Source organism: Oppia nitens, unplaced genomic scaffold (genome assembly GCF_028296485.1).
Source record: "Oppia nitens isolate AA-2021 unplaced genomic scaffold, nextdenovo-longstitch-racon4-pilon3 scaffold2_pilon_pilon_pilon, whole genome shotgun sequence".
Taxonomy (NCBI): domain Eukaryota; kingdom Metazoa; phylum Arthropoda; class Arachnida; order Sarcoptiformes; family Oppiidae; genus Oppia; species Oppia nitens.
In genome coordinates this window covers 8,723,944-8,739,701 of record NW_026533210.1, presented here as the reverse complement: position 1 = coordinate 8,739,701, position 15,758 = coordinate 8,723,944, and the positions used below count along the sequence as shown (strand labels likewise).

Sequence of the window (15,758 nt, the reverse complement as noted above, 5' to 3'; positions counted from 1 at the left end):
AATAAACTTGTAGTAAACTATAAATTTTTTTAAATATTTAGCTGTTAATTATTAATATAGTAATACTATACATGCTGTACTGTATATTTGATTATATTGTGTTGATTAATAATTTATAATATTTATTTATTAGTTAATTTTTAAAAAATGATTAACATTATAATCAATGATAGTAATTATTGTAAATACAGTTTACCAAATTATATACAAGTTTATTATTATATTATCAAATGTTTATTCAAATTGAAGAAATATATTATTAATATGTTTTTATAACATTTGACTCAATTGATGCATGAAATTAATATCAAATATTATTAATCATTTAAAAATCACAATTATTTCATCTTTAAGCTAATATAAATTTTATATTTATTATTTTATAACTTAAGTTTGCAATTACTAATGTATATTAATCATAATAATGATGAAACTGTTTAAATCTATTGCTAATAATACTACTGTAGTAATGTTAGTAATAAAATACAGTAATAATTAGGGAATAATAAACTTTTAATTTTGATTTACAAATAGATAACAAAATACATTAATAATAATAATCCAAACATATAATAAACTTTCAATTTGGGAAATCAGACACACATTCATAAAAACTTTGATGAAAAATCAGTTTAAATTACAAGTGAGAGATGTGTTGACCGCCAATTGTCCGCCGGTAGTCCTAATAAATATGTAGTTACCGTCGCGTATCTTATAGCTCATGAGTGAACGCTTTTCATCCAATCTCTGGTTACGGTAGACAGCAATGTATTGTTTGGTTTCGAGGGCTTCTTTACCTAAAGACATGGCAATAAGGTTGGCAATGGTCTGCTTCGGCGATACTTCGACAAAGTCGTTGCGCGTGCCGTTGATTCGCAACGATATTTTGATGCTTTTCTTGACCAAAGTCAGGAACAGGTGTGGCATCGGCCGATAGATTCGGTAATCAGATAGTGTAAGCTTTGGATCCAATTCCTGATTGGCAAACAGGACATACATGTCGTTGCAGTCAAAGTCGACCAATTGGTTGACCCGATGTTTGATTTGTTCAATGGTTTCGTTGGGATCGGCGTCAACTACCAGACATTTGTCATCATATTTGACAGTAATTTTTGCCGATTCCTGGCTTGTTTCAGATGGTTCCGGCGAAAGTGATAGACTCTGTTCCAGAGTAGATGTGGTGGTAGTGGTAGTAGTAGTTCCAGTAGAAGAAGAACTTGGCGACTGTTGGTGATCGATGGCCAATACTCTATACTCTATGGCCAACTGTTTCTTTAGATCAGTCAACTGTTGCTGAATGTAGTAGTTTTGTGACTCCAGATCTCTAACTCTCGACTCGAGCCCATCCAACCGCCGATCATTGATTGTGGTCTGGGTTTCTGACTTCTCTGGACGACTACTGCTGTTGTTTCTGAACGGACACTCCCGGATGTGATCGACCAGTTTGTCCACTTTGAACACTTTGGTACAGCCGTTGATGGCGTAGTCGCAGGAAATCTCGTATTTTGTTATGAATTTTTGGAACAATTTCGGCGCTGTCTTCACATGATATTCTTTGTTAACAAATTGTTTATCAATCGGACAGATCTTGTGTTTGGCCAACCATTTGTTCAGACATTGGTCACAGAATATATGATCGCATTGGTTGAGTATTACTGGATTTTCCAGTAGTTGTCGACAGAGACCACACTTGAGCTCTTCATCGACTTCGCCGGTAATTCTCTCCAATTCATAGCCCATATGACTACAGATTTGGTTGGTTGACAACAACAACAACAAAAAAAGACACAAAATATATTAATATATTGTCTTTTAATTAAAAATATATTTTTCTTCAAGTTATAAGAGATTAGATGTCAGGCAATAATAAATAATTTGAAATATTTTTTAAAAGTTTTATATTATCTATATTGAGATAATTAATATGATTGTATGTATCAAATCAATCGCGAGATAATTTTATTTATTCCCATTAATAACATTCAATAATATATATGTATATATATATTAATATATTGTTTAATTTTACTATAAGTACTATCAGTAAAAATCTTTTTTTTTTTAATTGCAATAATATTATTATAATACAATGCAAATAAAAAATAATTAATTTAAAACTCCAATTTGACATTTATATAATAAGTTACTTAATTGACCTAACTTATATTTTTATTATTGAATAATAAAAATTTTAGTTTTAATTACATTGACCTAACTTATATTTTTATTATTATTATCTGTAATTTAATCAAGCTAGGTTTAACAATATTGTAGATTTTTTGCAAACATTATAAAATTATATTATTATTTAATAGTGATTAAATCAAATATAATTCTCAAAAATATATCTATTTTATAAGTTTATTATTGATCGTATTGATGTTAATTTATAAATAAATATTTTTAAAATATTGTAAACCTTTATAATATTTTCATTTAAATTAATTAATTATTTTAAAAATTGTTTTGTAAATAAAAATCTTTTTTCTTTAAGTTATGATATTATAATAGATTAGATGTCAGGCATTGAAACTGTAATACAGTATTAATATTAATATTAATAGAGAGTATATTTGAGTGAGAGTTTCACTGTTTGTGAGTCTCTATTGACAACACAAGCGATTAAGTATTAGATAATACATGTTTGCAAACTCAATGTATTACTCTATTTATTCAAATTAATTCTATACTATGTATAATACAATCATATTATACTATCAGTTGATTTGAATAGCAAATGATTGACACAAACAGTGAAAACTCAGTGAAGAAAACATTACAAGACATGTAAATCACAAGAGTTTTTTGTGAAGTAGTGGTTCAGTGACAACAACAACAACAGCTGCTGCTGAAGACACTGACAGTCAATATGGACATCGAAAGCGGGCGACCACTGTTGGGTACAAACCGGATATCACCGGCATATCTCCGACGGGTAAGTTATCGTATGATTATTTGTCACCGATTTTTGTTTCGGTGAATCAAATATATATTAACTGAAAAAAATTGTTTGTTTGTCATCCGATCAGAAGTGGAAGTCAATACCACGGATGGCCAGACTTTATCTACTGATAGTCCTAATTGTGACCGTCTTTTTGATTGTTGTCCTCTATTTGCCAAAAATGAATGAACCGTTAGTTGAAACCTACGATTATAAGAGTCCTTATAATAACAGCCCACTAAAAGTTACCACAAGAGTTGATGACATCAATTATAATAATGATAATAATAATAATAATCAGAAACCAAACAATCAGATAAATAAACCATTTATTAATAATAAACCCAATATTGATGATCAAGATAATGATAATAATGATAATAATGATAAAATTAAAGACAATATCAACAATAATGATAATGATTTCAGAAACGATCAAACATTGGCCACAATTGATGGCTTATCTCTGAATGTATTAAAGAAATCGGCGCAAAGGTATGAGACAATGGAACAGAAGGCCATTGTGGACGCACTGAAGCACTCGTGGGAGGCCTACAGGGAGTACGCGTGGGGGGCCGACCACCTCAAACCTATCACCAAATCCAAGCACAACTGGTTCAGTGTCGGTCTAACCATTTTGGACTCATTGGACACATTAATTATGATGGGTCTCGAGGATGGTTTGTATACTTTTTTGTTGTTTAGTTAATGACAATCATTGACGACATAGTTATTTGATTTATTTCTTTGTTATTTTTGTTGTTATTTTGATAAACAGAGTTTACTGACGCATTGAATTGGATCAAAACTGATCTACGATTTGATATCTATAAAGATGTCAATTGTTTTGAAATGACTATTAGAGCTTTAGGTATAGTATAAGTTATTATAGTTTTAGTTTATTGTTTATCTCAATTAATCCAAAGACTAAAAATTTATTGAAATTATTTTTTTAGGCGGACTTTTGTCAGCTTATCATTTAACTCACGAACCAATTATTCTGATCAGAGCCGCTGATTTGGGCGATCGTTTGATCCATTGTTTCGATACACCACAACATTTGGTACCATTCAGTGACGTGAATTTGCAGACAAAAAGTGCAAAAACACCGAACTGGTCACCCGATTCATCCCTTTCCGAAGTTTCAACTGTTCAGTTAGAGTTCAGGGATTTAACTTATTTGACTGGTATTAAAAAATATGAGGTTTGTGTTAATGTTTATTATTATTATTATGATATTTATTTACAGTATTACTTTAATGATTTTAATTTCCGGTTTATTAATTTGTTTAATCAATTTGATTACAGAAATTATCATTTCGTACGTCAGAACATCTCCATAACCTAACTGTAAAAACTGGCAAATATTTGCTTCCAATGTATATAAATCCATATACAGGTAATAATTAATTAACTTATATTAAAATATTTAAATGGATTTTTTACAACTGTTATGTATTACTGTAATTGATATTGAATTGTGATTGACAACAGGCCAGTTGACGAAAGGTACGATAACATTGGGCGCTCGGGGCGATTCATATTATGAATACCTATTGAAACAATATCTACAAACCGGTATTCAATGGCTTAAAGATGATTACATAAAATCAGTGGACGAGATTGAAAAACGTTTGGTTCGCGAGACTAAAGGACCGCTTAAATTGACATTTATCGGTGAAATACTTCGAGCTTCCTATAGTGATGTCCATCCAAAAATGGATCACTTGGTCTGCTTCCTATCGGGTACTTTAGCTATAGGTTATTATCACGAAGTAATGAAATCGCCACAGTTTCGCGGCCACTCTGTCGACACAGACTCGCCATTTAATGAACATTTAGTATTAGCCGAAAAATTGGCCCGAACCTGCCATTATATGTATAACTTAACAGCTACTGGACTGTCACCAGAAATAGCTTATTTCGATACGACCGGCAATGAGGAAGAACTGCAGATAAGACCGGCTGATGCGCACAATCTGTTGCGTCCAGAGTTTGTCGAGTCTTTGTTTTATTTATATCACATAACTGGCAAACAAATATACAGGACATGGGGTTGGCAGGTATGTCGTTGTTGTTGTTAGATTGAACACAATAGTTGTTTATTGATAATCCTTGTTTTTTTGCTACAGATATTCAAAGCATTTGAAAAGTATACAAAAGTCAGTTCCGGTGGCTTTACCTCAATAGACGACGTAAGAAATCCCGATAATGTCAGACCAAAAGATATGATGGAATCGTTTTGGTTCGCAGAGACTCTTAAATATCTTTATCTATTGTTTTGCGACGACAAACATGTGGTGAACCAACTTCTCGACAAATATGTATTCAATACTGAGGGACATATAGTGCCGATAAGGACTTAAAAAGCATTGTTTTAAGTTATCGTTAATTGTGATGAGATTTTTTTTTAAATGCAATATTTGAAGAAATTTTTTAATTTAAAAATATAAAATTTTAGTATTTGTTTAAACATTAAAACAATAGATTGTATTCAAAACTAAATAATTTAAGAGTATATCATTTGTTTGAATTATTTAATATAATTTTAACTATCGGTATAAACTCAGATACCATTTAAACTTTAAATGAGAAGAATTAAGCAATTAATTTATTATATTTATTTTACCAAAAATTAATTAAATGATATTTGACTTTATACCCAAAAAATGATATATGATTTAATATATTTACATAAATATTTATTTGCAATTAAAAAATATTATGTGATTTATATAATTTAAAAAAAATTGTATGTACCGTAATACATTAATAATTTCAATACATTATTTTTAACTAACAAATTTTATATATGTTTGTAAACGTGTAGAGATTTTTAAAATTAATTTAGAAAAGAAATATTTAAAATTTTTGTAAGACTTAATAAATTTTTGATAAATTTTTTAAATGTTATATTTTTGAAGTATATTATTTCATGTCATTTAGTGATCAATAATATGTTGATGAATCCAATTTAGATATTTACTTACATCAGTGTATACGCCGGGAATGCCTTTAGCACCACATCCTATTGATGAACCAAAACTAGTGATTCCCACAACTATTGATCTGTTATTAACAATTTGTATGAGTGGACCACCAGAATCACCCTTTAAATTAAAAAAACATTAATTTTAAATAATTAAAAAACAAGTTTACTATTAAAAATAGCATACATGACAGGTATCCTTTCCATGTTGAGCACCGGCACAAAATACACTGTCCCTGAAATGTTTAAATCCATATTTATAAGCACATCTATCCTGTTTGTCACTGGACACTATCGGCAAATCTACTGCCAAAAGTATTGGCGAATCGTGACCTACGGTTGATGTTTGACCCCAACCAATGGCTACGGCGTCGGCAATAGTGTGGACATTGTAGTGCTCATCGGGTAAACAGATACTGTTGACCATCCAATGTGACTCTGAATATTTGAATTCTTCATTCACACGAATCAATGCAATGTCATCGAAAGGATAGTTTTTATTGTATTCGTTAATAACCATACTGTGCACTGAATGTATAGACATCCCAGTCTCCCATATGTTGATATCATGAGCACCGGCCACTATTTGTACGGAATCTTCTCTAAATGGTTGTCTAAAAAATCTGTTTAATACAACAACAACAACAATAATTAATATTTATTTATTCCTATCTACTAACTAACTCATCAATTAGACAGTGGGCTGCAGTTAAAACCCAATTTTTGTTGATCACCGATCCTCCACACATATGTTTGTAGCTATTGTGCGATTGTTTGTATTGGACGGATACCATCCACGGGAACTCACCCTTACCGGCCTCACGGCCGCCAACTATCATCCCATTTGTTGTACTGTTTTTATAATGACTGATTCCACACTCATTATCCGTATATATTAATTGCACTATTAGTGCCAATGATATTATTAATGTTATTAAACCTTTCATTACATAAAATATATTTATAAATTACTTTGCATTTGATTCAATATATGTTTAATATTAACAAAAAATACCTACTTTTATATAAAATTATTTAGATGTAAAAAATCATAAACTTTGGGCTTTAAACTGACATATTTTGATATATTTACAACTTAGTTGTAATAAACATTTACATTATTAGGTAATCATTATTATTACTAGTATTAAATAGAGAGAGAGAGAGAGAGAGAGAGAGCTTGTTATCATTTAAATATTTAAGACAACATAATCAGGTGTATTAAACCTGGGTTATACTATATTTCATAATAAAATTATTTTAAAAATTATAATAATTATTTGACTGATATATCATATAATATGTTTGTAACACTTGTTATAAAGAAATTTATCGAAAAAAATTGTAATTATAATGAAATATTTCAATGAAATTTTTATCAATAAATGATTAATAATGAACTCTCATAACAATTGTTAAGAAAATTACAATTCTTTATAATATTTTTAGATTTTATGTTTATTTTTTCTACAGAATAATTAAATTTACTGTTAAATACATAATAAATTACAATTTTAAAATAATTTAATATTAATAAGAATAGTATTGTAATTAATAATAAAAAATCAGAGAATTATTAACTGAATTATAATTTATACATAATTTTCTTAATAAATATTTTTGCCTTTTTATTAATTACTTTAAAAATGTATTTATGACATATATTGATAGAATCGTTTTGAAATAATTATTATTAATAATAAAGATAAACAAGATAATTTAATTTATAATATAATATTATTTTCAAATTTATTAATGTTAAATATTTTTATTTATTTGTTATCTAAATTATAAAACATTTGTAAGCAATTTACTAATACATTGTTAGATATTAAAAGTAAATAAACACATAATTAATATGTTTATAATCCATCAAATGACTTGTAGTTTTTTTATTTGTAAAATAAAATTTAATATTAAGTGTAATAAATTTAAAGAGATAAAAATGAGACCGGAATCTTATAATATATTTTATTTATTTATTTATTTTTTTAATAAATAAATTAACTATTTTTACGAGTAATGCCATAATTTTTAATTAGAAATAGAAATTTGTGAAATATTACATAACATTGAATGATATATTAAAAAAACATAAAAACAAAGTGTAAATATTATACTGACAATTGTCAGTTGTGTAAATGATTTGAAATAAATTAACCTAAAAAATAGTATATTGATATATATATATTGTAGCTTTAAACTCTTCCCGGTTAATTTATATATATACTAATTGTCCATAAACTACATGAATATGCTGTTTAAATATTTAGAAAAATGTTTTATTAATATATTTGTTTTATTTTTGTATCATTAAATAAATACAGTGTACTCGCGTTGATTTGAGTGATTATATAAAAATTAAAGAGAGAGAGAGAGAGAGAGAGAGAGTAACTGTAAAACAATGTTATATAATACAGACTTTATTACATCTTTATATCGGATTTGAAAAGTTTTCAAAAGTATCAATTCATTAAAGAATTTTTTAATATTATTATAATAATATTGTTTATTAATGATGTGTTTTTTATATAACTTGCAATTTATAATAACTATATTAATAAAGTCGATCGTGCATTAAATTGATGGTTTTTTTCAACACTTATGAAATTTAGCTATTTTTTATATATGAGATATCAGTTTTTGTAAAGTAAATTCTTGACAATTAATAAAGAATTTTATTTATTTTTAGTATTAATAATAAATTTGTTACTATTATAAAAGTTTAGTATCGTAAATAAACTTATGAAATAATTATATATATTTTTAACTATATTTGGAAAATAAACAATACGATAAATACAGGTAAGGTTTTATATATTTATTAATACTTACTTCCCGTATTACAATAGTAAATAATGTAATGATAAAAACTGTTTATTCAAAAAGAGTTCATTCAATAGAAATTTCTATTTATATCAGATATAAATATAATAATAGTACGCAAAACTTACTAACATTAATCTATTAATAATATTTACTGTATATTTCAATGATTACCTTAAAACTAATTAAGAAAAATATGTAAATTTTAATATAAATATAATTTACACAAATTTCTTTCATAAAATGTAATAAAATTTATGCTATTTTTTAGAGATATTTTTTTATATGTTTACCAAAAAATAAAAATTATTATTCAAACAAAACAATGTTAACAAGTTATTTATGACATATCAAACTGCAATTTGTGTGCTTTTTAAAAGACAAACAAACAAAATAATAATAATAATTTAGCAATTATCTTGATTATCCCATAACTGCTTACTAATTACAGTTATTATTATATTATATATAAATATATATACATTAGTCCATCCCATTGTTACTATTGATACCAATTTTGACACCATATAAATCATTTTTCTAAAAAAATTTCTATTATTTTATTTTAGGTGATAATCAAAATCAGTTAATACTATAATATTATAACCTCCTTATAATTGGATATTAAATAAAAATTATTTTACTATTTAAGTGACTAATCTAATGTATAAAACTTTTTTGTTGTTGTTTTAGTTTTTAAAAAAAAAGTTTTTTTAATGTAATACAAGTAATTAATTATAAAAAGTTTATTACTAACACAATAATCAAAGTAAGTCACCTGAAACTGAGATATTTAGCGGACAATACTGTTTGGGTACTATACGAGTGCCTTAATTTATCGCTTAGTTAACTGTTTTTTTTGTCTACTTTTTTAGGCAATCATGGGATGACTGAGTCATATTTACATGTATTTGATTGCATTCATAAACAATCAATTAATTTTTTAAAAATTATATAACTAAAAATTTTTAAAAATATATAATATGATATCCATTAATATATATTCTGTTAAAAAATAATGCAATACATCTCAAACAGTATAAAAAAAATCAAATCAAATTAATAATAAATTATTTCAATTATTAATTAATTATTAATTTGAATATATTTTTATATTGTTTGAAATGTATTGCATTATTTTTTAACAAAATATATACAACTTTTTATCATAATATTTTTTAATTTTTTTTATTAAGTATAATTTTTATTTATATAATTTTTTTTAAATAATTGATTGTTTATGAATGCAATCAAATACAAGTAAATATGACTCTGTCATCCCATGATTGCCTAAAAAGTAGACAATGTTATTAAGCGATGAATTAAGCCATTCGTAAATACAAATAATTAAGTTTTATTAAAATTTTTAGTTTATAAGCTATTTTTGAAATTAATAATAACCAGAGATGTCTGCCGTTTGGGTTATTGTAACGATTCCTACAAAAGAATATGAACTTAAAATCAAAGAAAAAGAGAAACAAATGGATTCATTGAAGAGAAACAAAATTCAAAACAATTTAAGTAAGTCTTATGAAAATTGATTTATTTATATTTATATCAAAAATTTTATTATTAAGATTAATGATTCTTAAATTGTTTTGTATAATCTAAAAATTTATGGAAATATTCATTTTATTTATAAAATTTGTTCAATTATTTAAAATATTGAATTAAATATGAAATTGTTATAAATTAAGTTAATTGTACCAATTTGATATTTATATTGTTACCCTTTTTTTAATGTGCTTATTTCATTATATTATTTACAAATAGCATATTCTGTAAACAAAAAAGTTATATTAATAAATAAATACTAAAACATATGTTATATTCTCACATAAAATTGAATGATATTTTTATATAGCATATAATTATTAACACTATCTTTCATTATTTAGTTATTTAATTAGTTACTATAATTGACATATTAAAATTTTGTTATAAATAAATAAATAAATTTAAAAACTTTTCTATAAATTGCTAACTAAATAACAATTGATTTTAATAATAAATAAATCAAATTTAATTGCTTAACAATATTATAATTAACAGTTAGTCAATTATTGTAATTAATTACTAGGTTACATTTTTTGATATCTTAAAAATTATATTCAATACACAAGATATGCTAAATATTTATATTTTTATTACAAATTATTATAAAAATTAATCATTCAAACAATGCAAGTTTATCCAGTATAAACTAGATTAATCTATTTAATAATTTTGTGATTGTTTTTTTTATGATCCCTATAATTATATAAATAATAATTTATAATTAATTACTCAATCATATAATTTTTGTTGTATGATTGTATAAGTAAAAAATTATATTATACTTTATAAATGTTTTATATAAATTATACTGTATTTTATTTACTACATATAATTTCATTCATAATTATCTAGATATCTAATATTAAATAAAATACAGATATAATATTTAATAATCAAAATTAGTCATTTCGTTAAATTGAATTATTAAGAGAAAGAAATTTATCCGACAAACACATGTAATATAAGTTTTATTATATAACACAACCAAATGGATAGGAAAGACAATAAAAAAATAAACAATATTTTATTGTATAAATAAATATAGACTTTTAATCTATAATCTAACTATTTTAAGTGCATTCAATCATTTCTAAGAAATATAGTAAATATAAAGTAAATTTATTTATTTACCTTAAATATTACAGTAATACTGCAACGGTATTATAACAATAATTCAATTATAAGTTTATATTATTTAAGTGTATTATTTTTCCTAATATTGTATTTTTTGTGTAAGTTTTTATTAGATTTACTATATATTATATTCTATATCCTATATATGTATCTATGTGTATGTGTCAATGTTATTTGACATTATCTATAATATTGTAAATTTTCTTTTAATCATATGAAATAGTTTTTAAAGATTATATAAAATCACAAAAATTAAACAAAAGTTAATAAATTTAATTTTTGTTATTATAAAAAATGGTTTTTTATAAACATAAAAAATAATAGTGTTTTATTATTTTGTGTCCATCAAATCATAGTTAATAGTTTTGTATTATATCTTAATCTTTCAAAAAATATGATGATTTCACAAAAAGAAAAATAATTTCATACCGTATATATTTATAACTACTTATCATTAAAATAATATATATATATATATTTAAAAATTTGAGATCAAGGATGTGTGAATATAATAACTGTAAAGATTGCAACTATTGTATTGTATATATTATTTATTTATTACTTAAAATATGGTATATTTAACTGATTGATTTTTTATTACATTCTTATATTATTATTATTAGTAATTATATTTTTTCTGTGAAAAATAGTAGATAATATTTGACAAATACAGAGCATAAATAAATAACAATTAAAATTGACTTATAATATCATATTAATTGTTTAATCAGATGAATTGGATACCATAAGAGAGGCCAATGAAAACTTTAACAATGAGTACAGAAACAAAATCGATAATTTTGATAAAGAAATGTTGTTTGAAACGGTTGGTATCATTAGGTGTTATACTATTACTACTACTACTACTACTACTACTAATACTGCTATATAATCTTATCATTTTAATAATGACCTATATTTTAAACTTAATAAATTTATCATCAAATAGATTGTTGAGGAATCGCTGGCATACCTGGGCATCACTGATGCCATTTGGCAAAAGTCCAAAAACGGTAATTATTCAAACATTTCATTTTATGTGGATCTCGAAGAAAGTGATGCCGTCATCCAGTACTTTAAAACCAAAGAAGTGGGCAATAAGTTTGGATCAAGTATTGGGTATTTATATATTTTTAAAAATTTAATTTTTATATTTAACATTAAATTGTATATTAATTATATATATTTTTTTTAAAGTATAATTCCTTTCTCATTGTTTTGCTATGAAGACGACGATCTATTGGATGAGATTGAACTCAAGTATATTTTTTTAAATAAATTAATTTATTAAATAAATAATTAAATTAATTTTTTTATACAAATTAGTGAAAATGGCGACAAAAATGAAATGCGAAAACTCAGTCACTTTAAAGCTCTTCAAAATACATTTCTCAAGTCAGTGACAGCCCGGTTGACAGTTGCACAGGTATTGAACAACTAATATATAATATATATATATATGATATTATACAGTATATACAACAAATAAATACAATAGTATACCATATAATCTATAACTGTGTAATTAAATGGGATCAGGTGGTCGACAATGTAAGAAGTGGTGCTTCATTAACCTTTGACTTTGTATGTTATGTCATATTTGCCTCATGGATTGCCGCAATGGGATTACTTGATAATAGTGTAGTCAGTCTAGTGGCCAGTATGTTGGTCTCACCTATGATGGTAAGTATTTAAGAGATTTTTAAAAAGTAATTATTTTTCAGAAAAATATATTTATGAAATGATCTTTTTATATGACTAACAATAGGGACCAGTAATGGCACTGACATTCGGTACAATCATTAAAGACGGATCTCTTAGAAGACTTGGATTCAAGAATTTAGGCTTTTGTTTCTTAATAACAATTTTGTTTGGTTTGTTGATTAGAAAAAATTGAAATTATTTGTTGAAATTATTTTTGTTTTTAAATAATTCATTTATATAACAACAGGTTATTTCTTTGGCTTAATTGCATTAAACTTTACGGAACACTGGAATGGAGATCAGGAATGGCCTACAAATATGATGCGCGAGAGAGGTCTGCCACGTGTTGTATGGGTGGGTACTTTGGTAGCCTTTCCGTCGGGCTGTGCGGTTGCCATATCGTTACTATCTGGAAATGAGGCCTCACTGGTTGGAGTGGCCATTTCGGTTTCATTATTACCGCCAGCTGTTAACGCTGTAAATAATTATATATTTATATACTATTATAGTTTATGGAAATTACATATATCATATTATAAAACACAAAGTATAACTTTTATTAATAATTAATAATAATATTATATAAAATAATTTTTTAGCAACTATTATATTAAAATATATAATTGATATGAAATATAATAATGAATTATATAAATTTTTATTTATACATTTTAGGGTCTTTTATGGGCTTTTTCGACATTAAAAACTTTGTATTCATTAAGAGAGACACCGATAGCCGATTTTATGCACCCGTTGTCTAATGAAAGATATACTGATTACCCGCCATCACTGATACCGGACAACAAATACCAGTTTTATTTTAATAAAAACATAGCGATCGAAACGGCAATTCTGGGCGTATTTAGTCTAATATTATCATTGATTAACATAACCAACATATTTATTGGTGCACTTATTTTGCTTAAGGTTTGCAAAATATATTATAAAAACAATTTGTTAATGAAAACTAAATATGCAAATTATTAATTACTAAACTTTATGTTTATATATATATATATATATATAAATAATGTTAATTCAGATCAAAGAAATCGCACCGTTATCTACAATGTCGCCAACAACCAGACGCTTCTTTCAGGAAGACATCAAAGTAAGTGATTATAAGTTGTTTTTTTTAATGAATAATCAAATTTTAAATGTAAAAAGTGTTGAAATCAAAATATTTATATCAAAAATTAATTTTATTATATAACTGTTTTATTTTAATTAATAGATTGTACGCGAATATAATGCAGAACATGGAGGTAATAGTGATAATATGGGAGAACAGGTACTTAAGGAATGGGCGGTAAGTGAATACACAAAAAAAAATTATTTAGATTTGAATTATATTTTGGTTTATCTAAATATATAAATTATATAAAAACTTATAAGTATTTATATAGTTTATTTATAAATTATATGGAATAATACTTAATGTATATTACTTTATATTATTATAAGGATATAATATCAAAATTTTGATGACTTTTTCCAGGACATGAATGGCATCAATGCCAATGAGCTGTTAGCCAATACACCAGAAGCTCGAGTAACACAATTTCAGACACTAACTGATATTATCAGAGATGTAGAGGAAGATCAAGTCTATAAATCTATACAACGAACCAGAATATCAGTTCATAATGTATAATATATATATATATATATTAATAAACATTAATATTAATAATAATACTGTAGAAAAGGATATAATAATTTCTATCAATTTTATATGTCATCTAATATTTTTATTTTAGGGCGATTTAATGCGGCGAATGAGTCAAAGTCTATTTCAACCGCCACCACTGTCTTCCGGTCTTATAGTTGAGGGAAGGGATGGTCGACGTAGAAGTAGTGCCATATCTATTAATATGCCAAACATCAGAATTTCTGACGTAGAAATGGGAGCTATTCATCACCGAAGAAACGGTAGACAAGCGTCGAGATTGTCACAAATAAATCCCGCTTTTATTGTAAGTTTAAAAATAAATATCATATTAAATAATAATATTATTATTATTACTTTACAATATTAGTACTAATAAAATAATTGTTTTTTATAGGGAATGGATGAAAACTATGACCGATTCTCGATGCGGGAACCACTGTCATCTCGTCCAACAACACCGACCATCAAAATGCCACTGTCGGCCGGTTTGCAGCCATTGAATGCCAATGTTTTTACATTTGGTGACAATTTTCACATAAATGACATAAATCGACGGTCAAGAAGAGGTCGTCCAAACAGTAGTTCACTATTGAGACGATCACTCAATCAGTCCGAGCGCTCGCCATATAGTCTGTGGCCATCAGCCAATCGTATGTCACCGGCAACTGTACCGCGATTTATGGTCACTCCAGTGACTGACTCACGAATTCAGGAGATAATCATTGATTCGCAAAAGTCTTAATTGTTATTATTTAAAATTTTGTATAGAATTAATAGAAAATGCATTTAACATATATTTTTTAAGATTTGGAAATTTAAGTTTATATTTTATTTTATTTATTTTATAAATTGTATTTATCAAAGTATATTTTATTCATTAATTCATATTATAATTATTATTAATATAAAGTTATGTATAATACAGTACAAAAATA

At 25.5% G+C, this 15,758-nt stretch overlaps 3 protein-coding genes across 3 annotated transcripts; 2 read left to right on the top strand and 1 right to left on the bottom strand.

The window, feature by feature from the left end:
- Positions 1 to 2,712: 2,712 nt before the first annotated feature.
- On the top strand, positions 2,713 to 5,377 carry LOC128955088 (endoplasmic reticulum mannosyl-oligosaccharide 1,2-alpha-mannosidase-like). The gene is made up of 7 exons (XM_054300725.1): positions 2,713 to 2,935; positions 3,030 to 3,621; positions 3,720 to 3,812; positions 3,898 to 4,145; positions 4,250 to 4,340; positions 4,436 to 5,004; positions 5,074 to 5,377. Exons 1-7 carry the CDS (start codon positions 2,870 to 2,872, stop codon positions 5,305 to 5,307), a joined length of 1,893 nt encoding a protein of 630 aa, XP_054156700.1. The 5' UTR covers positions 2,713 to 2,869; the 3' UTR covers positions 5,308 to 5,377.
- Positions 5,378 to 5,883: 506 nt separating this feature from the next.
- On the bottom strand, positions 5,884 to 6,920 carry LOC128956033 (trypsin-1-like). The gene is made up of 3 exons (XM_054301714.1): positions 6,615 to 6,920; positions 6,118 to 6,553; positions 5,884 to 6,051 (listed from the first exon to the last, which is right to left on the bottom strand). The coding sequence occupies exons 1-3, from the start codon at positions 6,875 to 6,877 to the stop codon at positions 5,884 to 5,886; spliced, it is 867 nt and encodes a 288-aa protein (XP_054157689.1). The 5' UTR covers positions 6,878 to 6,920.
- Positions 6,921 to 9,495: 2,575 nt separating this feature from the next.
- LOC128956032 (uncharacterized) lies at positions 9,496 to 15,565 on the top strand. The gene is made up of 15 exons (XM_054301713.1): positions 9,496 to 9,525; positions 10,127 to 10,277; positions 12,179 to 12,273; positions 12,397 to 12,566; positions 12,645 to 12,707; positions 12,774 to 12,873; positions 12,987 to 13,130; positions 13,216 to 13,321; positions 13,399 to 13,628; positions 13,827 to 14,078; positions 14,194 to 14,262; positions 14,386 to 14,460; positions 14,650 to 14,799; positions 14,912 to 15,127; positions 15,218 to 15,565. Exons 2-15 carry the CDS (start codon positions 10,163 to 10,165, stop codon positions 15,563 to 15,565), a joined length of 2,133 nt encoding a protein of 710 aa, XP_054157688.1. The 5' UTR covers positions 9,496 to 9,525; positions 10,127 to 10,162.
- Positions 15,566 to 15,758: the final 193 nt, after the last annotated feature.